This window comes from Odocoileus virginianus, chromosome 32 (assembly GCF_023699985.2).
Source record: "Odocoileus virginianus isolate 20LAN1187 ecotype Illinois chromosome 32, Ovbor_1.2, whole genome shotgun sequence".
Taxonomy (NCBI): Eukaryota; Metazoa; Chordata; class Mammalia; order Artiodactyla; family Cervidae; genus Odocoileus; species Odocoileus virginianus.
Genome location: NC_069705.1, coordinates 10,517,329 through 10,543,612, shown reverse-complemented (window position 1 = coordinate 10,543,612; position 26,284 = coordinate 10,517,329). Strand labels below are relative to the sequence as shown.

The 26,284-nt window shown below is 35.3% G+C and overlaps 1 protein-coding gene across 10 annotated transcripts in view; it reads left to right on the top strand.

The window, feature by feature from the left end:
- Positions 1–26,284, top strand: part of ADAM32 (ADAM metallopeptidase domain 32) — a 154,440-nt gene that overhangs the window by 15,394 nt on the left and 112,762 nt on the right. For 8 of the 10 annotated variants that reach the window (XR_011485100.1, XM_070459858.1, XM_070459862.1 and 5 more), the window contains 5 exons: positions 274–335; positions 4,686–4,761; positions 8,058–8,134; positions 9,455–9,632; positions 21,325–21,393. Coding sequence is in view for 9 of the 10 variants with exons in the window: in XM_070459858.1 (XP_070315959.1) it covers positions 274–335; positions 4,686–4,761; positions 8,058–8,134; positions 9,455–9,632; positions 21,325–21,393 (462 nt within the window). In the remaining variant the exon portion in view is untranslated. Of the gene's footprint in view, positions 1–255; positions 336–4,685; positions 4,762–8,057; positions 8,135–9,454; positions 9,633–21,324; positions 21,394–26,284 lie in introns of all 10 variants that reach the window. The other 2 variants (XM_070459861.1, XM_070459859.1) reach the window with 2 other exon arrangements.

Sequence of the window (26,284 nt, the reverse complement as noted above, 5' to 3'; positions counted from 1 at the left end):
GGCACATAGTCTCTTCTTTTAAAAGAGTTTAAAATTCAGTTACATATAGGTTTCTAGTGCTTTATGACTCCTTATATTGGACTAATTTTGTGGAAATAGTAAGAATAGATTATGTAATAAATGTTAAAAATTGTGATATATTATTGCAAATTTTAAATCACACATAGTCTGAGACTTTTAAAGCATTATTTGGAAGGATTAGTCAATATAAAATTGTTTTTTTACCTCTTCTATTACATTTGTCTTTACTCTCAGTTGTTCTGGATTCTCTAGGAACAGGTATCCTATAGTATTTCAATAGATGAGAAACTGTATACTGTGCACCTTAAGCAAAGGTAACTTTTTATATTTTATTTTTAGACTTAATTTTACTTATATTAATTCATTTGCTTATGATAAAAATAGAATATTATAAGTAATGTAGTTATTAAAATGTTTAGTTGTCTCAGATGAACAAATGCTTCCTGTGAATTAATTTTTTGGTCCTAATGCCTCAGGTAGTCTTTAGTGAATAGGGAGGCTAGGAATAGGAAGAATAAGAATTCATCTGAAGATTAATCTGTATGATCTTAAGTTAGGAGAGCAAGCAGGATCTATATAATCAGGGAAGGATGTAATAAGAAAGAAGTAAGTCTGTAACTGTATCAGTTAGGGTTTGATCAGGGAGGCAGGCTCACCACCAAGAATATGAAATAAGGGATTTAGTATAAGAAATTAGATCATACAGTACTGTGGGAGCTGGTGAATAGTTTATGGAAAAAAGTAACAGCTACATACTATCCCTAAGAATACTGTGAAAATAATTTAAATAACTTTATATAGGGTTTAATTCTTTGATGGAAAACCAGTTGAGAAATACTGGCTTGGAAGCAATTTGTAACTTTCAAGAGGTTGATTTCAGTTAAATTTTGGGTGTAGAACTAGACTATGTGGTATTAAGGAGAGCTGAATTGTGAGAAACTGAGAGTTTTAAGTGAAAATGCCTTTTCCAGAAATGTTTGGCAGAGAAAAAAGAAAAGAAAAAATGAAGTATTTTGGCTGACAGGAAGTTTCTTAAGGAGAGAAATATAAACAATGATTCATTGTGTTATAGATGGCAAAGAATGGCATTGAGTAAAAGAAGAGTTAACCTACTCCGTTAGAGAGAAGGGAAGAATAGTAAATGACAACTTAAAGAGCTTCTCAGGTGCATAAGAGAGAATGCATACTGCATTTGAATATATTATCCAAACTATAAGCAATAGTAAAAAATAAAGGTGTTGGAGCCTGGGAAATGGATTGAGCATGTGTATACTCTATTTTTGGAAATTGCCTGCATAATAATTAAGGATGGTATGACAATTATGAAGCTATTACAAAAATTATATGAGATATAATAAGCATAATTGTGAATGTGTAAGAGTTTTTTTTATGAGATATAACTGAGGTGGCAGAAAAAAATTAGATATTGGACACAATGGTAGCAGAGATTTGATGGGGCAGTGAAGGAACAGGACAGGTCTGTGTCAGAGGATATACAGGAGAAATGTCCAGTGGCAGTAAGGCTGATTGATTGATTGGTTGAAGTATAGTTGTCTTACAATATCTTATTAGTTTCAGGTGTACAATGTAGTGACTATATATTTTTATAGATTACAAACTATTTATAGTATTATAACTGATAGTTCATATCTCTTAATCCCCTTCACTTATATGTTAAAGGCCATTTTTACAAACCCGCAGCTAACATCATACTCAATGATGAAAAGCTAAAAGCTTTTTTCTCTAAGACTAGAAGTAAGACAAAGATGCCTGCTGTCACTGCTTTTGTTCATCATAGTATTGGAAATCCTAATCATAGCAATTAAAAAGAAATAATTTTCTGAAAGAAATCAACCCTGAGTATTCATTGGAAGGACTGATACTGAAGCTGAAGCCCCAGTACTTTAGCCACCTGATGCATAAAGCCAACTCACTGGAAAAGACCCTGATGCTGGGAAAGATTGAAGGCAGGAGGAGAAGGTGGTGACAGAAGATGAAATGGTTGAGTGGCATCACCAAATCAATGGACATGAGTTTGAGAAAACTCCAGGAGATAGTGAATGACAGAGAAGCCCAGCATGCTGCAGTTCATGGGGGTGGAAAGAGTCGGACATGACTTAGCAACAGAATAACAATATACATCCAGATCGGAAGGGGAGAACTATAATAGTCACTATTTGCAAATGGCATGATACCACAGAACACCCTAGAGATGCTACCAAAAAACTATTAGAACTAATAAATGAATTCAGTAAAAGTATAGGATACAAAATTAATGTGTAGATTTATTGCATTTCTGTGCATTAATAATGAAATATCAGAAAAATAAATTTAAAAAAATCCCATTTACAATTGCATCACAAAGAAAAAAATACCTGGGAATAAATTTAATGAAGGGAGGTGAAGACCTGTACTCTGAAAACTCTAAGACATTGATAAAGAAATAGAAGAGAATGCAAATAAATGGAAATGTACATCATGCTTACACACTGGAAGAATTAATATTGTTAAAAGTCCATTCTACTAACCAAGGAAGTCTACTGTTTCAGTCCAATTCTATCAAAATACTCAAGCATTTTTCAGGAATTAGAACAGATAATCGTAAAATTTGTATGAAATCACAGAAGACTTTGAATAGCCAGTTATATTTATTTTAGGTCACGGGAGAGAAGTGTAGGTTTCAGAGCCATCTTTTTTAAAAAATATATATATTAGTTAGAACTGGACATGGAACAACAGACTTGTTCCAAATAGGAAAAGGAGTACGTCAAGGCTATATATTGTCACCCTACTTATTTAACTTATATGCAGAGTACATCATGAGAAACGCTGGGATGGAGGAAGCACAAGCTGGAATTAAGATTGCTGGGAGAAGTATCAGTAACCTCAGATATGTGGATGACACCACCCTTATGGCAGAAAGTGAAGAAGAACTAAAGAGCCTTTTGATGAAAGTGAAAGAGGAGAGTGAAAAAGTTGGCTTAAAGCTCAACATTCAGAAAGCTAAGATGATGGCATCTGGTCCCATCACTTCATGGCAAATAGATGGGAAAACAGTGGAAACAGTGGCTGACTATATTTTTCTTGGCTCCAGAATCACTGCAGATGGTGATTGCAGCCCTGAAATTACAAGATGCCTACTCCTTGGAAGAAAAGTTATGACCAACCTAGATAGCATATTAAAAAGCAGAGACATTAGTCAACAAAGGTCCGTCTAGTCAAGGCTATGGTTTTTCCAGTGGTCATGTATGGATGTGAGAGTTGGACTATAAAGAAGGCTGAGTGCTGAAGAATTGATGCTTTTGAACTGTGGTATTGGAGAGGACTCTTGAGAGTCCCTTGGACTGCAAGGAGATCCAACCCGTCTATCCTAAAGGAGATCCGTCCTGGGTGTTCATTGGAAGACCTGATGTTGAATCTGAAATTCCAGTACTTTGGCCACCTGATGTGAAGAGCTGACTCTTTGGAAAAGACCCTGATGCTGAGAGGGATTGGGGGCAGGAGGAGAAGGGGATGACGGAGGATGAGACGTCTGGATGACATCATCGACTCGATGAACGTGGGTTTGGGCGGACTCCGGGATTTGGTGATGGACAGGGAGGTCTGGCGTGCGGCGGTTCATGGGGTCGCGAAGAGTCGGAGACGACTGAGCGAATGAACTGAACTGAGGCACCGGAAATGAACAAGTTAAGGAGGTGGGGGTAAATATTAATGATGAGAGGGAAAAACAACCAGAAAATGAATGCCAGGGAAACATTTAAGTGAAGAAATAAGGATCCAGATGAAGGGACTTTACAAGTAGACAAGATGATATGAGGAAAAATCAGGGGTAAATGGTATGATTGAAGTTGAAGAGCAGATGGTTTAAAGAAGGGGAGTATAGTCAGTATGTGAAGTGCATCAGATAGTTTTATTTGACTCAAACTGCTTTTTCTTTTTGGATTTGACAATGAGGGGGTCATTATATGGCATCCGTTTTAATGGAGGATTCTCAGCAGAAGCTACTCTGGGTGGTCTAGTTACATTACTTTGGATTGAGAAGTGAGCACCAGGAGAGGAAGCATAAGTAAAATAGCGTAGTGCGGACAACGAGTGATACCAGAGAAGGCTGAACTGTGACTGTTACAGGATGCTCTTCCACTTCATTATAGTAATATATATTCATGATAGTAAAATTGAGAAGGAATGAAAGAATAAAAAACTCTTACAATCCTACACCCATTTCGTATCTTTGTAAACTTTAAAATGCTTCTCTTTTGTCTTATAGTTTGTTTTCCTTATTTTTTAAAGGAGTATAATAAGATGGGAAATATTGTTTTGAGTAAATGCATATTACTTTGAGCAAAAATTACACACAGTTCGAAAGAAAATACTACCTTTGTCGGGAATTGGCAGTCTTTTTCTCTAAAGACCCAGATAGTAAATATTTTAGGGTTTTGAAGAGCATAATAGCTCTGTCAAAATGACTCATCTTTGCTGTTGTATCATGAAAGCTACCATGAACCATATGTAAGTGAATGGGTATAGCTATATGCAAATAAATTTTATTTACAAACACAGAGATAGGTCAGATTTGGCTTTGAGGGTGCTAAGTTTGCTGATTGCTGCTTTGTATTTTTTCAAAAAGAATAACTTAAAATTCTCTCACTCTTTTTTATATCCAGATTTTTTTTAGCAAATAATTTCATGGTTTATATGTATAATCAAGGATCTATGAATTCTCATTCTTCAAATATTCAGGTAAGATTTAAATTATATATTTTAAAGATTTTTTAAAACTTTTTTTATACTGGATACTTTCCTAATATAGAAGACCTTATTCACAGAGGATATATGTAAAGTGACCTATGTATGCTTCATTTCACCCATTGTTAGGGTTTCTTGAAGTCTTGATAAATTAAAGACGAACTAGATTGACTTAGTATATTCTACTCTGCAGCACAATTTAATTAGTTTATATTTTGTTGAATAAATGAACAGAAATGAAATACTAGTAAAAACAAGCACAAATATTATTGAACCCAAAATCGTAGATTGAAATCTTTTTCTTTTTTTTTACTCCTGTCTCATCTGTCGATGAATCCTATTGATTCTACCTTTCATATTATGTACTTAGAACCCACCTTCTTCCTCTGACTCTGTCTGCTGATACCACTGTTTTTCAAATAAACATCATGTGTAGTTTGGGTTGTTGTGATAACTTCCTGAATAATCTCCCTGCTTCCACACTTTGCTCATTCCCTGGGTCAGGTCTCAACGTGACAACCAGATGAATCCTATTAATAAAACTTGGTCAGGTCAAAAAAGAAAAAAGACCAACCGGTCAGATCTTGTTGCTTCTCTACTCAGAAGCCTTCATGGGATGAGTTATTGTTCACAAAGTGAAAACCAACAAGAGAAAGCCCACATGCAGCAACAAAGACCCAGCACAGCCAAAAATAAAAATAAATAAAAATAAATAAAAAACCTTAAATAGGGTGAAATGGTGAAAATCATTTTAGTATCCTGCAGGCTTTACACCAGAGAAGGCAGTGGCACCCCACTCCAGTACTCTTGCCTGGAAAATCCCAGGGATGGGGGAGCCTGGCGGGCTGCTATCTATGGGGTCACACAGAGTCAGACACGACTGAAGTGACTTAGTAGCAGCAGCAGCAGCAGGCTCTACACAGTCTGATCCTCTTTACCTCTGTGACCTCATTTCCTGTTACTTTTTATGTTGGTAATTCTGTTCAAGTTGCATTGGCTTCCTTGCTATTCTTTAAACATACAAGACATGTTCTCCTTTCAAGAACTTTTCTCTCTCTCCTCTGATCCAGATGTCTGCTCTTTCCCAAGATATAATGTTTCTCTGCCTCATTTTCTTCACTTCTTTTCTCAAAACCATCCAATTAGTCCTTGACTAGTCCAGATTTAAGATTTTAAAAAAGGTTTTTTTTTTTAATTTATTTTTGGCCGTGGTGGGTCTTCATTGCTGCAAGTGGGCTTTCTCTATTTGCGGCTAGTGGGGGCTGCTCTCTAGTTGCAGTGGGTGGGCTTCTCATTGTGGTGGTTTTTCTTGTTGCTGAGCATGGGCTCTAGGGTGCAGGTGCTTCAGTAGTTGTGGCGTATGGACCTAGTTGGCCTGCAGCATGTGGAATCTTGCTGGAATCATGTGGACCAGGGATCAAACCCATGTGTCCTGCATTGGCAGGCAGATTTCTTTACTACTGGACCACCAAGGGAGTCCAGTCCCTATTTTAAATTGCACTCTTAATCTTCATACTCTTTTACCTCTCCTCTTTTGTTTTTCTCCATAGTGGTTATCAATATATGATGTATCACATACTTTATTTATTGTTTCCTTAGTGCAATATAATCTTCATTTGACCAGAGCTTTTGGTCTGTTTTATTCAATGATGCCTCCCTAGTGCCTAGAAAAATGCCTATCACATAGCATATAATAAAAACTTGTTGAATATTATTGATATATATTACTTCTAATTGGAAAGGACCATTAATTTCCTTATATTGCTCCTTCTTGCTCACCTTACTTCTAACATAAAAGAGTGCATTAATAAGAAAAATTACATTGATTTATACCAAAATATGTAGCACCCTGAAATTGTAGAAATTATATAATCTTCCTTTTTTGTTTGTAATGATGTTTGCTATGTCTCCATGTTAATTGCATTGTGGTCAGAGACTGAATTTGGTGTGATTTCAGTCCTTTAAAGTTTATTGTTGTGTTTCATGGCCCAGAATATGGTTTCATTTCTGTAAATGTTATGTGTTTTTTAAAAAGAAAGTGTGATGTTACTCAGCCATAAAAAAGAATGATGTAATGCCATTTGCAGCAACAAAGATGGACCTGAGGATTTATATGTTAATTGAAAAAAGATGGAGAAAAGCAAATATCATGTGATATCACTTACATGTGGAATCTAAAAAATGATATAAGTGAAATTATTTACAAAATGGAAATAGACTCACAGACATAGAAAAATAAAACTTGTGGTTACTGGAAAGGATGATGGAGGGGGAGATAAATTAGGACTTAGGGATTAATATATACATGTGATTATTTATAAAATAGATAAATGACAAGGATCTACTGTATAGCACAGTATATTCAATGTCATGTAATAACTTGTAATGGGAAAGGATCTGAAAAAGAGTACATTTGTATGTATGTATGTATAACTGAATCACTTTGTTGTACACCTGAAGCTACTACTGCATTGTAAATTAACTATATGCTTCAATAAAAAGTAGTTAAGAACTCTGTGAAAGAAAAATGTATTACATATAGTTTTAAAGTGTAGTATTCTATCTCTGTGAGGTTAACATTCTATTCAAGTCCTCTATAGATTCTGAATGCTAGACTTACCTGTTACTGAAAGAAATGTCTGCTTAAAAATCTTTAGTATGATTATGCATTTATTTTTATTATTATTTCATTTTTGACTTTTTATATTTTGAAGCTATGTTATTAAGTGAATCCAAATTTGGAATATTTATATCTTCCTGGTGAATTGAAACTCTTATCATTAAGAAATGTCCCTCTTTATCTCTACTAATGCTTCTTGCCTTAAAGTCTACATTTCCAATATTAGTATTGCTTCAGAGTACCCTTTTGGTTTGTGTTGGTGTGGTATATCTTTTTCCAGATCTTTAATTTTTTTTTGTGACCTTAAATTTTAGACATCTCTTTATAGCAGACTGTCAGAATTTAAAGAAAATCCAGATTCACAATCTTTGTCTTTTTATTGATGACATAAATTTGTATTTTGGAAAATAATTTTACCTAAAATATGATATAAAACTTTGGAAACAGTGTGTAAAATAATAATCCCAAGCATTGCTCTGAAAAGAGGCATTAATATAGTGAAAGTGGCAAACCTGAGGAGACTTTTTTTCTGAATGTATTTTTATTCACAATGATATAAACAGTACAGAGCCTATGAAAAGTATTCAGAAAATTTTAAGTATAAAAAGTTAAGAAATCATTAGAAAGTTTTGTCAACTCCTAGGTAACCACTTTACTTTCTCCCTCATAGGCTCAATGCTACTACCAAGGATATATTGAAGGATATCCGAATTCTTTTGTCACACTTAGCACGTGCTCTGGACTGAGGTTATGTATTTTTTGTCCTTGATATGCAAACACCATAGTTGTGATATTTGGCTGCAGTGAACTGGTTAGTTTATTCTAAGTGTGGAGCTGGTGGAGGATTTCCATGGAGAGAATACTCCCATGTGGATATTCCCATCATATCACTGAATGATATATTCCTCTGAATATGTTTCTTCTCTTATTTCTCCTCAACTCCCGGACAGACCAGAGACTTGTCTAACTTCCTTGAAAGTTTAGATTTCCTGGTGTCCTTGCTCTTTTTCTTTATTGTGGAAATGAGAGATGAACATGTTTGACTACAACAAATTGGAGGAGCTAAGTTCTGGGTAGCTTTTTTTTCAGCAAATATTTTTGTACCAGTTACTAGCCTAGTGTTTGGAGATATAAACGAAGCATGCCCTTTTCACACGGGAAATCATCTTCAGAGAGAGGAAGCACTTCTATATAAACAAATAATAATTATTATAGTACTTAGTCATTTTTTCTAGTAATATCACTGTCTTAAACTCTCTAAGAATTATAAAGTTTCCTTCTTAGTTCTGGGAGGGCTTTCCATTCTGTCAGGACGTTCTTCATCTTCATTTTTGTAGTGTAGGATCTTTGTTTTCACAAACGAATTTTACTTGGTGCTTTTTACATGGAATTCTGAAATTTGGTTTTTAGAGAATAGTCACTAGAACTGTTACCTATATTTAGGGAAGAATACCTAGAAAAGTTGTTTACTCTTTATTACTTTAAATTTCTTATTCAGATTATGTACATAAAATTCATAAATGCCTTATAATTACTGCTAAATTTTATTTTTATGGATAAAATTGCTCATTATGTATCCTTTTGTTATACAAGCAATGTGATCACTACAGTGCAAACCAGATCAAAATTTTTACATATTTCTATATGCTATTGCTTTCGTTAAGTCACTGACTTGGAGGACAGGGGAATGACTTGATCACAGTAATGCTGTATACACAGTAGTGCTGCATACCTAAGCAACTGATTATGTAATTTCTGATTTAATAATTTCAACTATGTTTATAACTATAAAAAATTAGATGAGTAGTTAGTTTTTGGAATTGGGAAAATTTTTATTTTTGGTCTCTTCAGAGTCATCTCCGAAATACAAAAAGTGTGGGACAAAATACAGAGCCCAAAAACATTCTGTATCTTCTCTTTTCCTTTTCTCCTTCCCCTCTTTCCTTCCTCCTCCTCTTTTTGGAATTCTGTCAGAGTTTTATAATATAGAATTAATTATAGAATTAGTTAAAATTAGAATTATAAAGTAGAATTAAAAGCAGTAAATTTTTGTCCTTAATTTTACAGAGGAATATTGCAGTTTGAAAATGTTTCTTATGGAATTGAGCCTCTGGAATCTGCAGTTGAATTTCAGCATCTTCTTTACAAATTAGGGAATGAAAAGAATGAATTTGCAGTTCTTCCTGAAAATAACCAAGACACAGAACAAAACCTATTGGATTATAACATTTTTATAAGTGAAAAAGTGAGTTGTGTACGTTTCATTACTCTTTCAAGGCAGTTATTGTTTCTATTTATTTTTAAAAGAAATTTATTAGCCCGTTAGAAAGCTGTAGCTACTTTTCTTTAACATTCTCACCTTTTCTTAGCCTCAACAATTTCCTTTGAACCATACATTACCTTTTTCTCTTTGCAACAATCATTTACTTTTTATAAACTGTGCATATTAGTGCATATTCAACATAAATGTTAAAAACTCACTTCCTGCTTTTATCTCTGTATTCCTGGAAATTATCAATTAATCAAATATTTATGAAGTCTGCATTTGTAACCAAGAAATCAGCATTAATTAAATTATAGGTATAATTAAAATTTCATAAGTTGAATTGCCATGTATGGCCAATGTAAATTGTTCACCTGTATAGCTGCATGTTTTGGTCCTCACAAAAGTAATTATGAAAGAGAAAATATTTTTGCCAAGGAAAAGTGGCATTAATATGCATAGTTTATACAAGAAGTATATGGTAGTGTTCACAATACATGTTCTCCTTGGCTTCTGTCATTTTTTTTTAAAATAGACCAAACTCATCAGAATTTAGCCAAACATGTAAAAATTAAAACTACATTTCTCAACCTCTCTTGCACCTAGGTAGAATTTTGTGACAAAGCTATAGATACTGACATGTGACAGATGTAACGTGTCACGTCTAGATAGAGTTCTAAAGGAAGAATGCTTATCCTCGTCCCTTTTGCCCTTTCTTGCTGGCTGCAGTGTGAACATATTGGTACATCATAGTCCATAAGGTGATAGTGTACATAGTCTACAGTGATAGTGTACATAGCGGAGCAGTAAGGTGGAATGAGCCTTGCTCCTGAGGAATTTATAAGACTAAATCACCATGCCTCTTCAGAGAAGAGAGAAATAAACTCCAACTTGTTTAATCCATTATTATCTTGTGTCTCTGTTATAGCTTCTAATACTATATCCAAAATAATACAGGTCTGAAATGTACAATGAAATGTACATGGAGTGCCAAGGTGCTCAATGCTATCACACACACACATATATTTTAAAATGAAATTTTATTTACTAAATATGAACAATTTTATTTTCCTTCTAAGAATTTAGGAGAGTAATTTATAATGGCTTAGATTAACCAGTATGGTGGACATTGTTGGTGTTCTGGCCAAATTCTGTCAGAGCCTTTTTTACTGTATTTTTGTATAGTGGGACATTCTGTCTTTGGTTGTGCTTTTTAAATAATCTAGAATATGTTGCTCTATTTTAAAAGCTATTTTTACTTAAAAATTTTCTTCCAGTCTTATTGAGATATAATTGGCATTGTATTGGTATAAGGTATACAGCGTAATAATTTGCTAAATATATTGTGACATGATCACCACAATAAGTAGTTAACATCCATCACAGCACATAGTGTACAATTTTTTTTTCTTGTGAGAACTTTTAAAATTCATTCTCTTAGAAACTTTCAAATATACATTGAAATATTGTTAATTATAATCACCATGATGTATATTCTATTTCCAGAACTTATTTATCTTATAATGGAAGTTTGTACTTTTTGATCACCTTCGCCCATTTATCCCACTTCACAGTACCCACCTCTGGCAACCACCAGCCTTTTTTCTGTACCTATGAGTCTGGTATTTTGTATTTGTTTTCTTCCCTAAGATTCCACATATAAGTGAGATCATATGGTATTTGTCTTTCTTTGTCTGACATTTCCTTTAGCAAAATGCTCTTGAGGTCCAATCATGTTGGTGCAATGGCGAGGTTTCCTTCTTTTTAATGGCCAGTAACATTCCTTTGTGTGTGTGTGTGTGTGTTTATGTGTGTATATATGCATGCACCAACTTTCTTTATCCATTCATCAATTGATGGGCATTTAGGTTATTTTCATTGGCTATTGGCTATTCTAAATAATACTGCACTGAACATGAGGGTGCAGATTATCTCTTCAAGATGGTGATTTTTGTTTCCTTGGGATAAAGACCTAGAAGTGGAATTGCTGGATAGTGGTAGTTTTTTCAGTTTTTAAAATTTTTATTGGAGTATAGTTTGTTTACAATGTTGAAATAGATTCAAGGGTACAGCAAAGTGATTCATTTATATATATATGTATGTATATATTCTTTTTCAGATTCTTTTCCATTATAGGTTATTAGAAGAATTGAATATACTTCCCTGTTCCACAGCAAGGACCTTGCTGTCTGTTTATTTTATGTATAGTAATGAGTATATATTGATCCTAAACTCCTAATTTATCCGACCCCTTCATTCCCCTTTGTTAACCATAAGTTTGTTTTCTATGTCTGTGAATGTTTGTTTTGTAAATAAGTTCATCACTTTTTTTAGATCCACATGTAAATGATATCATGTGATACTTGTCTTTCTCTGACTTACTTTACTTAACGTGATAATCCCTACATCCATCCATGTTGTTGCAAATGACATTATTTCATTCTTTTTTTGGGATGATTAATATTGCTTTCTATACACATAACACATCTTCTTTATCCATTCATCTGTTTATGGATATTTAGGTTGCTTCCATGTCTTGGCTATTGTAAATAGTGCTGCAGTGAACACTGGGGTGCATACATCTTTTTGAATTATTAAAGTTTTTATCTTTTGTGGATATATGCTGAGGAGTGGAATTTGCTGGATCATATGGTAACTCTGTTTTTACTTTTTAAAGGAATCTCCATACTGTTTGTTCTCCATAGTGGCTGTATCAGTTTACATTCCCAGCAACAGTGTAAGAGGGTTCTCTTTTCTCCATACCCGCTCCAGAATTTGTTATTTGTAGACTTTTTAATGATGGCCATTCTGACCAGTGTGAGGTTGTACCTCTTTTCAGTTTTGATTTGCATTTCAATTAGGATGTTGATCATCTTTTCATGTGCCTATTGGTGATCTTTATGTCTTCGTTAGAGAAAGGCCTATTTAAGTCTTCTTCCCATTTTTTGATTGAGTTGTTTTTGTTACTATTGCTCTCTATGAGCTATTAGTACATTTTAGAAATTAATCCCTTGTTGGTTTCATTGTTTACAAATATTCTTCCCATTTCATAGGTTGTCTTTTTGTTTTGTTTATTGTTTCCTTTGCCATGCAAAAGTTTATAATCTTAGAAGTTTGATTAGGTCCCAATTGTATATTTTTGTTTTTATTTCCATTACTCTAATAAATGGCTACAAAAAGATGTTACTTTGATTTGTGTCAAAGAGTGTCATGCCTGTGTTTTGCTCTAGGAGTGTTACAGTACCCAGTCTTACATTTAGGTCTTTAATCTGCTGTAAGTTTATTTTTGTATGTGTTGTTAGAGAATGTTCTAATTTCATTGTTTTACACGCAGCTGTCCAGTTTTCCTGGCACTGCTTATTGAAGAGACTGTCTTTTCTCTGTCTTGTATTCTTGCTTCCATTGTCCCAGATCAATTGACCATAAGTGCATGGGTTTATTTCTGGGTTTTCTTTTTTTGGGAGGGTTTTCTATTCTGTTCCATTAATCTGTGTGTCTGTTTTTGTACCAGTATCATACTGTTTTGGTTATGTAACTTTGTAGTATAATCTGAGGACAGTGTGATTTCCTCCAGCTCTGTTTTTCTTTCTCAAGATTGTTTTGTCTACTCTGGATCTTTTGTGTTTCCATATGGATTAAAATTTTTTGTTGTAATTCTGTGTAAAATGCCTTTGGTTATTTCATAGGGATTGTACTGAATCTGTAGATTGCCTCAGGCAATATGTTCATTTTGACAATATTGATTCTCCCAGTGTAAGAACATGGTATATCTTTCCATCTGTTTGTTCTGTCTTCAATTTCTTTCATTAGCATCTTAAAATTTTTGGAATACAGGTCTTTTGACTTCTCAGGTAGGTTTATTCTTGGGTATTTTATTCTTTTTCATGCGGTGGTAAATAGGACTGTTGCCTTAATTTCTTTCCTAATCGTTTGTTGTTAGTATATAAAATGCAATAGATTTCTGTATATTAATTTTGTATCTTATAATTTTACAAAATTCATTCATGAGCTCTAATAGTTTTCTGGTAGTGTCTTTAGGATTTTCTATGAATAGTAACATGTCATCTGCAGACAGTGACAGTTTTACTTCTTCTCTTCAAAGTTAGGTTACTTTTATTTATTTTTTTTATTCTCTGATTGCTGTAACCAAGACTTCCAAAATCATGTTGACTATAAGTGGTATGAGTGGACATCTTTCTCTTGTTCCTGATCCTACAGGGAGTGTGTCCAGCTTTTCACCACTGAATATGTGGTAGCTGTGGGTTTGTCATAGTGAAATTGCTCAGTCATGTCCAACTCTTTGCGACCCCATGGGCTGTAGCCTACCAGGCTCCTCTGTCCATGGGATTTTCCAGGCAAGAATACTGGAGTGGGTTGCCATTTCCTTCTTCAGGAGATATTCCTGACTCAGGGATTGAACCTGAGTCTCCTACATTGTAGGCAGATGCTTTATTGTCTGAGCCATTTGTCATATATTGTCTTTATTATGTTGAGGTAGAAAAGATTCTCTATGCTCAATTTCTGGAGAATTTTCTTTAAATCATAAATCTGTGTTGAATTGTATCAAAACCCTCTTCTACATCTAATGAGATGATCATAAGTTTTTATCTTCAGTTTGTTAATGTCGTATATCACACTGCCTGATTTGCAGATATTGAAAACTCGTCAGTCTCCCTGGAGTAAATCTCACTTGATCATGATGTATGATTCTTTTAATCTATCATTGGATTTGGTTCGCGGGTGTTTTGTTGAGGATTTTTGCATCAATGTTCCATGGTGGTCTAGTGGTTAAGACTCCTTGCTTTCTGTGCAGGGGGTGCAGGTTCAACCCCTGGTCAGGGAACTAAGATACCATATGCTGCATTGTGTGGCCAAAAACAGAAGTCTGGGATCAGCTGACTTCACAGGATAATTCTACCAAACATTTAGTGAAGAGTTAACACTTATCCTTCTGAAACTATTCCAAAAAATTGCGAAGGAAAGAACACTTCTGAACTCATTTTATGAGGCCACCATCACCCTGATACTAAAACCAAGTAGAGATACAGTAAAAGAAAATTACAGGCCAATATCACTGATGAACATTGATGCTTTTGTTTGGAGTTTTAAAATTGCTGATTTAATTTTAATACTTATGATTGTTCAGTTTATATTTTCTGTTTCTTCCTGGTTTAGTCTTGGAAGATTGTGCCTTTCTAATAATTTATTTTTTTTTAGGCTTCCTATTTTATTGATGTTTAATTGCTCTTAGTAGTCTCTTATGATCCTTTGTATTTTTCTGGTGTCAATTGTAACTTCTCTTTTTTAATTTCTGATTTTATTCATTTGGACCCTCTCCCTTTTTTCTTAATGAGTCTGGCTAAAGGTTTATCAATTTTTTTTATCTTTTCAAAGAGTCAGCTTTTAGTTTCACTTTGTATTTCATTTATTTTGCTCTGATCTTTATGAATTCTTTCCTTACCCTAACTTTCAATTTTATATGGTCTTCTTTCTCTAGTTGCTTTAAGTGTAATATTCTGTTGTTTATTTGAGATTTTTCTTGTTTCCTGAGGTAAGCTTGCATTGCTATAAACTGGCTTCTTAGAACTACTTTTGCTGCATTCCACAGGTTTTGGATCCTTATGTTTTCATTTTCATTTGTCTCTTTTTATATTCTTGTGTTTTCGTTTGTCTCTGCATACATTTTGATTTTCTCTTTGATCTCTTCGGTGATGCATTGGTTGTTTAGCAGCATACTGTTTACCTTCTATGTGTTTTTGTTTTTGTAGTGTTTTTCTTGTAATTGATTTCTAGTCTCATTGAACCGTGGTCAGAAAAGATGCCTGTTATTTTGATTTACTGAGGCTTGTTTTATGGCATACCATGTGATCTATCCTGTAGAATGTTCCATATGCACTTGAAAAGAACATGTATTCTGCTCTTTATATGGAATGCTCTCTCTATATATCAGTTAGGTTCATTTGGTCTGTTGTGTTATTTAAGGCTTGTGTTTCCTTATTGATTTTCTGTCTGGATGATCTGTCTATTGATGTAAGTGGGGTGTTGAAGTTCCCTACTACTCTTGTGTTACGGTTGATTTCTCCTTTTATATCTGTTAATATTTGTCATATATTGAGGTGCTCCTATGTTAGGTGCATGTATATTTATAATTTTATATCTTCTTACTATATTGATCCCTTGGTTATTATGTAGTGTCCTTTTTTGGTCCCCTGTAACAGTTTTTACTCTAAGTCTATTTCTGAGTGGGTCTATTTCATCTGATATAAGTATTGCTATTCAAGCTTTCTTTTGATTTCCATTTATGGAATATGTTTTTCAATCCCCTCACTTTGAGTTTGTGTGTCCCTCTAGCTCTGAAGCAAGACTCTTGTAAACAGCACTTATAAAGGTCTGTGTTTGTATCTATTCAATTGCTGTATGTGTTTTGGTTAGAACACTTAATTTCTTTGCATTTAAGATAATTATCAATATTAATGTTCCTGTTGCCATTTTGTTGATTGTTTTTGGATTTGTTTTGCAAATCTTTTTTTCCTTTTTCCTCTTTTGCACTCTCCTCTTGTGTTTTGATGACTGTTGAATGTTTTTAGTTGCATGTTTAGAATCTATTTTCTTTTTTGTATGTATGTCTATGGTAGATTTTTGTCTGTAGGTCAGTTAGTCCAGTTGCTCAGTTGTGTCTGACTCTTTGTGACCCCATGGATTGTAGCACACCAGGCTTCCCTGTCTGTCACCAGCCAGAGCTTGCTCAAATGCATGTCCATCGCGTCGGTGATGCCATCCAAGCATCGCATCCTCTGTCATCCCCTTCTCCGCCTGCCTTCAGTCTTTCCCAGCATCAGGGTCTTTTCTAATGAGTCAGTTCTTCGCATCAGGTGGCCAAAGTATTGGAGGTAACATGAGGTCTGTGTATATATGTGATTATTTCATGTTGCCGATACCTTAATTTTAAATGCATTTAAATAAACTTGCATTTGTACTCTCATCTTGCAATTACTGTTTTCAATATCACATTTTTACATTTGATTGTTTTGTGTATCTCTTAACTGCTCTTTGTTGATGCAGATGATTTTACTTTTGTCTTTTAACCTTCTCAGTTACTTAGTGTATGGATGAGTTCCTACCTTTAATGTATGTTTGCCTTTGCCAATGAGGTTGTTTTGTAATTTTCTTATTTCTAGTTGTAGCCTTTTATTTTTTTTGTCTAGAAAAGTTCCTGTACCATTTGTTGTAAAACTGGTTTGATTGTGCTGATTTCTTTTCATTTTTACTTGTCTGTAAACCCTTTGATTTCACCATCAAATCTGAATGAAAGTCTTGCTTGGTAGCATACTCTTAGTTTTAGCTTTTCCTTTTTATCACATTAAATATAAGGTGCCAATTTTTTCCTGGCCTGAAGAGTTTCTGCTGAAAAATCAGCTGAGAGCCTTATGGGAGTGCTCTTATATTAGTTGATTTTTTTCCTCTTGCTGCTTTTACTGTTTTCTCTTTATGTTCATTTTTTCCATTTTGATTATAATATGTCTTGGTTTCTTCCTTTTTGGGTTAATCCTGTATGATAGTCTCTGTGCTTCAGTGTTTCATTCTCCAGCTTTCAGAAGTTTTCAGCTATTATTTTTTTCAAACATTTTGTCAGGCTTTTTCTCTCTGTGATCTTCTGGGACCCCTGTAATGTGAATATTAGTGTTCTTGGTATTGCCCCAGAGATCTTTTAAACTGTCCTCATTTCTTTTCACCCGTTTTTTCTTTCTGGTCATCACCAGTGCGTTCCCCTACTCTCTTCCAGCTCACTGATCAATTCCTCTGTAACATTTTAATCTGCTATAAATTCCTTTAATGTAATTTCATTTCCGTTATTATATTCATCTCTGGTTATTCTTTCTTTCTTTATATTTTACCTCTTTGTTAAGAACTTTTAACTTCTTGCTCTGTGCATCTGTTGTCCTCCTCAGTTCTTTGGTCACGTTATAGTCATTCCTCTGCCCTCTTTCTTGGGTGGGTTGTCTATTTCTACTTCACTTAGTTCTTTTGAAATTTTATCTTGTTCCTTCTACTGAAATGTATTTTTTTGCTGCTTCATTAAAAAAAAAATCTAAATTGCTGTTTGTGTTTTTATATATGTGGTAGGTTAGTTACATTTCTCAACTTTGGAGAAGTGGTCTTCTGTAGGAGATGTCATATGCATTCCAGGTCTTAAGTAGGTCTTGGTGCTAATGTGTCAAGATTGCAGCTGTTGGTAGCAATGTTCACACGGTTGAATGTTTCCAAATATGCCTACTTTCAGTGATTATATCACCAGCATGAGCTGCAGCCATCCCCTCCTTATTGAGACTCTCCAGGATCAGTAGGTGGGTCTAGCTTAGGCATCTTTCATATTCTTTTGCCCTGGGTCCTAGTGCACATAAGATTTTGTGTGTGCTCTTGGGACTGACATCTCTTTATCTCCTAGTCCTGTGCAGATCCTGAAATTAAGCCCCACTGGCCTTCAAAGCAAAATGCTTTGAAGGGGCTCGTCTTCCCAGTGCTGTACTTCTAGTGCTACTTCCCAGCTTCACGTGGGGCTCAAGAACTCTTATTCCTGTGGGATAATCTGTGTAGTATAATTAGTTTCCAGTTTGTAGGTTGCCGTTCTGGGAGTTATGAAGTTTCATTATTTTGCAAGTTTCCTCCTCCTACCTGTCTCTTTGGTTCCTTCTTGATATCTTTACTTGTAGAAGATCCTTTCTGATAAGTTCCAATCTTTTTCATGCATGGTTGTTCTGAAGATAGTTGTGATTTTGATGTGGTTGTGGGAGGAGGTGAGCTCAGGATCTCTTTACTCTTCCATCTTGATAAAAGCTCTGTTCTCTAATTTCTATTTCATATTTCATCCTTTGGGTAGATATGGTTTTAGTTTGCTCCTGTTTATCTAGTTTCTGCAGGTATAAAGTTAAGTTAGGCATTTATATTACACTTTTTCTTCTGTTTTAATTGTATCTCAAATGTTTTGATATGTTACCTTTTTATCATTGTTTCAAAGTTATTATCACTAATTAGAACACTTTCTTTTCAACTAAAATAAGTCCCTTTAAAATTTCTTGTCAGATTGGTTTATTGTTGATGAACTCTTTTATCTTGTCTATAAAACTTGGAAGCTTTATCATTCAGAGTTGAAGAAGAGATACAGGATTTTTTTCTAGCATTCTGAATATATTGTGCTATTTTCTGGCCTGCAGAGTTTTTTGCTGAAAAATTGCTAATAGTCTTATAGTAGTTCCCTTGTATGTAAACCATTTTCTCTTGCGGCTCTTAGCATTGTCCTTCTACTTAACTTTTGACATTAAAATTATGTGCTTTGGAGTACTCGAAGATAGCACTCACCCTCTGAAGTGTCTGGGAAACATTACACTTAGCCAATAGATGTGCATGTAATTAGAAGTCTGCCTCTCAGGCTGCAGCCTTGATGATTATCTAAGAGGCCTCCATAACAGAAAGACTGTTGGAACTAATAAACGAATTCAGTAAATTTGCAGGATACAAGACAAATGTACAGAAATCTGTTGTGTTTCTATACACCACTAATAAACTGTCAAAAGTAGAAATAAACAATCCCATTTACAATACATCAAAAAGAATATAATACCTAGGAATAAATTTAACCAAGGAAGTGAAAAACTCTATATTGAAAATTACAAGATACAGATGAAAGAAATTGAAGAACACCCAAACAAATGGAAAGATATTCCATGCTCATGGATTGGGAGAATCAAGGTTGTTAAAATGTCTATACTACCCAAAGCAATCTACATATTCAGTGCAATCCCTATAAAATTCCCATGGTGTTTTTCAAAGAAACAGGAAAATAATCCTTAAACTTGTTTGGAACTACAAACACCAAATAACAAAGAAATCTTGAGAAAGGAAACAAAACTGGAGTCTTCAGACTCTCTGATTTCAAACTATATTACAAAGCTATATTGATTAAAATATTATATTGACATGAAAAGATATACCCAGATCAGTGCAACAGACTACCAATAAACCCAACAGACAGAAATAACCCCAAATATATATGGTTAGTAAATTTATGACAGAGGAACCAAAAATATATGATGGAGAAAGGACTTTTCAATAAATGGTATTAGGAAAACTGGACAGTGACATACAAAAGAATGAATGGATCACTGTTTTATACAATACACAAAATAAGCTCAAAATGGATTAAAGACTTGAATATAAGACCTGAAATCATGATTCTTCTTAGTAGAAGACAAAAGCACTAACTTGAAAACATATATGCACACCTGTGTTCACTGAAGCATTATTTGCAGTAGCAAAAATATGAACCAATCTGAGTATCTAGATAAATAATGATTAAATAAATTGTTATGTACATTTATCAATATAACAGAATGTTATTCAGCCTTAAGAAGAAAATGCTGCCATTTTTGGCAATATGGATGAATCTTGAGGATGTTAAAACTCAACATTGAAAAAATGAAGATCATGGCATCCGGTCCCATCACTTCATGGCAAATAGATGGGGAAACAATGGAAACAGTGAGAGAGACTTTATTTTCTTGGGCTCCAAAATCACTGCAGATGGTGGCTGCAGCCATGAAATTAAAACATGCTTGCTCCTTGGAAGAAAAGTTATGACCAACCTAGGCAGTATATTAAAAAGTAGAGATATTACTTTGCTGACAAAGTCCATCTAGTCAAAGCTATGGTTTTTCCAGTAGTATTGTTTGGTTGTGAGAGTTGGACCATAAAGAAAGTGGAGTACTGAAGAATTTGAACTGTGGTGTTGGAGAAGACTCTTGAGAGTCCCTTGGACAGCAAGGAGATCAAACCACTCAATCTAAAAGTCAGTCAATCCTGAACAATCATTGGTAGGACTGATTTTGAAGCTGAAACTCCAATAGTTTGGCCACCTGATGCAGAGAGCAGACTCATTGGAAAAGACCCTGATGCTGGAAAATATTGAAGGCAGGAGAAGGGGACATCAGAGGATGAGATAGTTGGATGGCATCACCAACGCAATGGACATGAATTTGAGCAAGCTCCAGCAGTTGGTGATGGACAGGGAAGCCTGGCATGCTGCAAACCATGGAGTAGCAAAGAGTCAGACGTGACTGAACGACTGAACTGAACTGAGGACATTATGTTAGTAAAATAAGCCAGGCACAGGAAGACAAATACTACATCTCAATTTTATGTGGAATCTACAATAGTCAAACCCATAGACACAGTACAGTGGTATTTGTCAGAGGTTGCAGACCAACAGAAACAGGGAAGTGTTGGTCAAAGGGTACAAAGTTTGATCTTTACAAAGGAGTAAGTTCTGGAAATTTAATAAACAGTAGCATTACTGTAGTTAACAATGTTTTATTGTAAAATTTAAATTTTCTGAGAGGGTTGATCTTATGGGCTCTTACCACACACACACACACACACACACACACACACACGAAAAAAGAAAATGGTAACTATATGAGAGTGGATATGTTAATTAGCATGATTGTGGCAGTTATTTCATATTGCATAAGTATATCAAAACTTCATCTTATAATTTAAGTGTATATATATGTATATATTTCAACTATGATTAAATAAGGGTGTAAATATCGAAAAAGTTTAGAATAAAAAAGTTATGAAAGTTTTCAAGTCTTTAAATGCTGTTGTTCTTTTTTTCTAGCCAGAATCAACTGTTTCAGATTTAATTCCTCTTTATCTAGAAATGCATATCGTGGTAGACAAAGCTTTGGTATGTGTTTTACTTTTTCTTTGCACTTGAATATTTGATATGAATGTATGATTATCCCTAGTTAGAAAGGAACTTAAATATTCCAGTCTTCTTACTTCCATGTCACTCCCAGAGAACAGTGAAGAACCAAATATTCAAAATTGCACTAGTTCTTTCAGAAATATTTTATTTGAAATATTTATGTAACAAACCTGCATAACAAAATGATTTGATTATTATTTTTCTGATAGTTCACAACTTTAGAGTCTCTCTCAGCCCACAAAATTTTTAATGGTGATATTTTTAGTGACATTCTTTAAGCTTTAATTCTTGTTTTAGGGTACTTGAAGGACAGCATGTAATCTAGAAAATGTTTGGCTAATAAGATATTTACTGGCACAGAAATAATGATGGTATAAATTTATGATAACTGCTAACATTAAAGTATCAAGATTTTTTAATGGTTTTATTCATGCAGCTGATTGAGTCTAGTCTAAATGCTCCCCTAGATTACTTATTCCCATAAACAATTTGAGGACCTCTGAACTTCAAATTGCTGAGGTGATAACTCAGTTTGTTTTCAGTAAAATGTTGCTTTATTTCTCCCATACTTCAAAGATTTCGGAAAGCAGGGATAAGACTTTTTTTCTAGATTTTTTTCCTGAAATATTTGATTATCACATTTGTGGAAAACCACAGAGAATGTGAATCATACTGATTTCCAATTCTACTTGTAGGATTGTAGAGCTTGTCAGGAAGTGAATTGAGAGTTTGAGACAGGAGAGATTTAGGGAGGATATTAAAATACTTATTAAATGAGTATTAGGGAAAAGAGCAAAAGGAACATTAGGAGAAAGTTGAGATATTTTTGGTAAAGATGACTAAATTTCCAGGGAATATTTTGGTTTATGAAAATTATTTCAGGATTTAGTTCAGTTCAGTCACTCAGTCGTGTCTGACTCTGCAACCCCATGAACCACAGCACGCCAGGCCCCCCCTGTCCATTACCAACTCCTAGAGTCCACCCAAACCCATGTCCATCGAGTCGGTGATGCCATCCAACCATCTTATCCTCTGTCTCCTTCTCCTCCTGCCCTCAATCTTTCCCAGAATCAGGGTCTTTTCCAGTGAGTCAGTTCTTTGTGTCAGGTGACCAAAGTACTGAAGTTTCAGCTTCAACATCAGTCCTTCCAATGAACACCCAGGACTGATCTCCTTTGGAATGGACTAGTTGGATCTCCTCACAGTCCAAGGGACTCTCAAGAGTCTTCTCCAACGCCACAGTTCAAAAGCATGAATTCTTGTTTCAGGATTATGTTGTTTTAAAAGCTTCTTGTCCAAATTGCCAGATTTGCCAGTCATAAAATGCTGATTAAGCATATCTTTTCTATGTTATTACAAATATTTATATGTTCTTTAATAAGACAAATATTGAGCCAAATATGACATCTATGTTACCAGATATTGGGCATGTAAAGAATAGTGATATCTTCAGTCTCTTCACAAATTTTAAATCCATAATTGTAGCCTAGTGAATTCAGTGCCAGATTGAGGGAGTCTGTGGTACAATAAAACACAGTGCAAAGTTTCCAGTTCAAGATGGCAGAGTAAAAGAACATGCACTCATCTCTTCCTGAAAGAGCACCAAAATTGTAATGAGCTGTTGAACAGCCATTGACAGGATGATGCTGGAACCCCATGTCCTAAAAAAGATACCCCATGTCTAAAGACAAGAAGCCACAATGAGATAGTAGGAAGGGTGCAATCATGATAAAATAAAATCCTATACCTGCCAGCTAGGCCACCCACAATCTGAAGAACAATAATATCAAAGAAGTTCTCCCTCTTCACTTTTGTGATGATGCTGAGCCTCACGTCAGGTTTCCCAGCGAGGAGATCTGGCAAAGGGACTGGGAATCCCCACAGAACCTGACTTTGAAGGCAGCAGGAATTGATTATAGGATTCCTACAGGACTGAGGGAAACAGAGACTCCACTCTTGGACGGCATAAACAAAATTTTCCATATACCAAGACCCAAGGGAAAGGAGCAGTAACCTCACAGGAAACTGAAACAGACCTACCTGCTAGTGTTGGAGGGTCTCCTGTGGAGGAATGGCTCAGCAGTGGCTTCCGCAGGGACAGGGCACTGGCAGCAGCAGTCCTGGAAAATGCCTCTTGGCGTAAGTCCTTTTGGAGGTTGCCGTTAACCCCACACAGAGTTCATAGACCCCAGGGCTGGGTGGCCACAAGCCAGACAACTAACAGGGAGGACAACTCCACCCATCAGCGAATAATTGGATTAAAGTTTTAATGAGCATGGCCCTGCCCACCAGAACAAGAGCCAGTTTCTCTCACTGCCAGTCCCTCCCATTAGGAAGCTTACATAAGCCTCTTAGCCTCATCTACCAGAAGGCAGATAGAAGAAGCAAGAAGAATCACACTCCTACAATGGCTGGAACAAAAGCCACATTACAGAAGTTAACTCAGAATGAAAAGGCAGAACGTTATGTCTCAGATGAAGGGATAAGAAAAAACTCCAGAAAAACAACTAAATGAAGTGGAGATAGGCAACCTTCCAGAAAAAGAATTCAGAATGGTGATAGTGAAGATGATCCAGGATCTTGGAAAAAGAATGAAGATGCAAAAAATATTTACCAAAGGCCTAGAAGAACTAAAGAAAAAAATGAACAGAGATAACAATACATTAGAGATTAAGAATCAATAGCAGAATAACTGAGGCAGAGGACCGGATAAGTGACCTGGAGAACAGAATGGGGGAAATCACTGCTGCAGAAAAGAATACAGAAAAAATAATGAAAAAAATGAAGACAGCCTATCTATGAGACGCCTGGGACAACATTAAACCCATGGGCAGTCACATCACAGGGGTTCTGGAAGGAGAAGAGAGAAAGGACTTGAGAAAATATTTGAAGAATAATAGCTGAAAATTTCCCTAACATGGGAAAGGGTATAGTCAACCAAGTCCAGGAAGCACAAAGAGTCCCAGGCAAGATAAACCCAAGGAAGAACACACTGAGACACATAGTAATCAAAATGACAAAAATTAAAGACACAGATAAAGTATTAAAAGCAACAAGGAAAAAAGGACAAATAACATACAAGGGAACTCCCATAAAGTTATCAGCTGATTTCTCAACAGAAATCTGGTTTTCTCTACAAGCCAGAATGAATGGTGCAATATATTTGAAGTGATAAAAGGAAAAAACCTACAACCAAGAATACTCTACCCAGCAAGACTCTTTTTCAGATTTGATGGAGAAATCAAAAGCTTTCCAGACAAGCAAGATTTAAGAAAATTCCGCACCATCAAACCAACGTTACAACAAATGCTAAAGGAACTTCTCTAGGCAGGAAACACAAGAGAAGGAGAAGACCTACATGAAATAAACCCAAAATAATTAAGAAAACAGTAATAGATCATACATACTGATAATTTACCTTAAATGTAAATGTGAACCAAATGATGCTGTAAAGAGCAATATTGCATAGGAACCTGGAATGTTAGGTCCATGACTCAAGGCCAATAGGAAGTGGTCAAACAGGAAATGGCAAGAGTGAACATTGACGTTCTAGGAATCAGCGAACTAAGATGGACTGGAATGGGTGAATTTAACTCAAATGACCATTATACTACTACTGTGGGCAGGAATCCCTTAAAATAAATGAAGTAGCCATCATGGTCAACAAAAGAATCTGAAATGCAGTACTTGGATGCAATCTCAAAAACGACAGAATGATCTCTGTTTCCAAGGCAAACCATTCAGTATCACGGTAATCCAAACCTATGCTCCAACCAGTAATGCTGAAGAAGCTGAAGTTGAACAGTTCTATGAAGATCTACAAGACCTTTTAGAACTAACACTCAAAAAAGATGTCCTTTTCATTATAGGGGACTGGAATGTAAAAGTAAGAAGTCAAGAAACACCTGGAGTAACAGGCAAATTTGGCCTTGGAGTACAGAATTAAGCAGGGCAAAGGCTAATAGAGTTCTGCCTAGAGAATGCATTGGTCACAGCAAACACCCTCTTTCAACAACACAAGAGAAGACTCTACACATGGACATCACCAGGTGGTCAACACCGAAATCAGATTGATTATATTCTTTGCAGCCAAAGATGGAGAACTCTCTACAGTCAGCAAAAACAAGACCAGGATCTGACTGTGGCTCAGACCATGAACCTCCTTATTGGCAAATTCAGACTGAAACTGAAGAAAGTGGGGAAAACAACTACACCATTCAGGTATGACCTAAATCACATCCCTTATGACTATACAGTGGAAGTGAGAAATAGATTTAAGGGACTAGATCTGATAGAGTGCTTGATGAACTATGGACAGAGTTTCATGACATTGTACAGGAGACAGGAATCAAGACCACCCCCAAGAAAAAGAAATGCAAAAAAGCAAAATGGCTGTCTGAGGAGGCCTTACAAATAAATAGCTGTGAAAAGAAGAGAAGCGAAAAGCAAAGGAGAAAAGGAAAGATATTCCCATTTGAATGCAGAGTTCCAAAGAATAGCAAGGAGAGAGAAGAAAGCCTTCCTTAGGGATCAGTGCAAAGAAATAGAGGAAAACAATAGAATGGGAAAGACTAGAGATCTCTTCAAGATAATTAGAGATACCAGGGGAACATTTCATGCAAATATGGGCTCAATAAAGGACAGAAATGGTAGGGACCTAACAGAAACAGAAGATATTAATGAGAGTTGGCAAGAATACAGAGAAGAACTATACAAAAAGGGTCTTCATGACCCAGATAATCACGATGGTGTGATCACTCATCTAGAGCCAGACATCCTGGAATGCAAAGTCAAGTGGGCCTTAGGAAGCATCACTACAAACAAAGCTAGTATAGGTGATAGGATTCCAGTTGAGCTATTTCAAATCCTA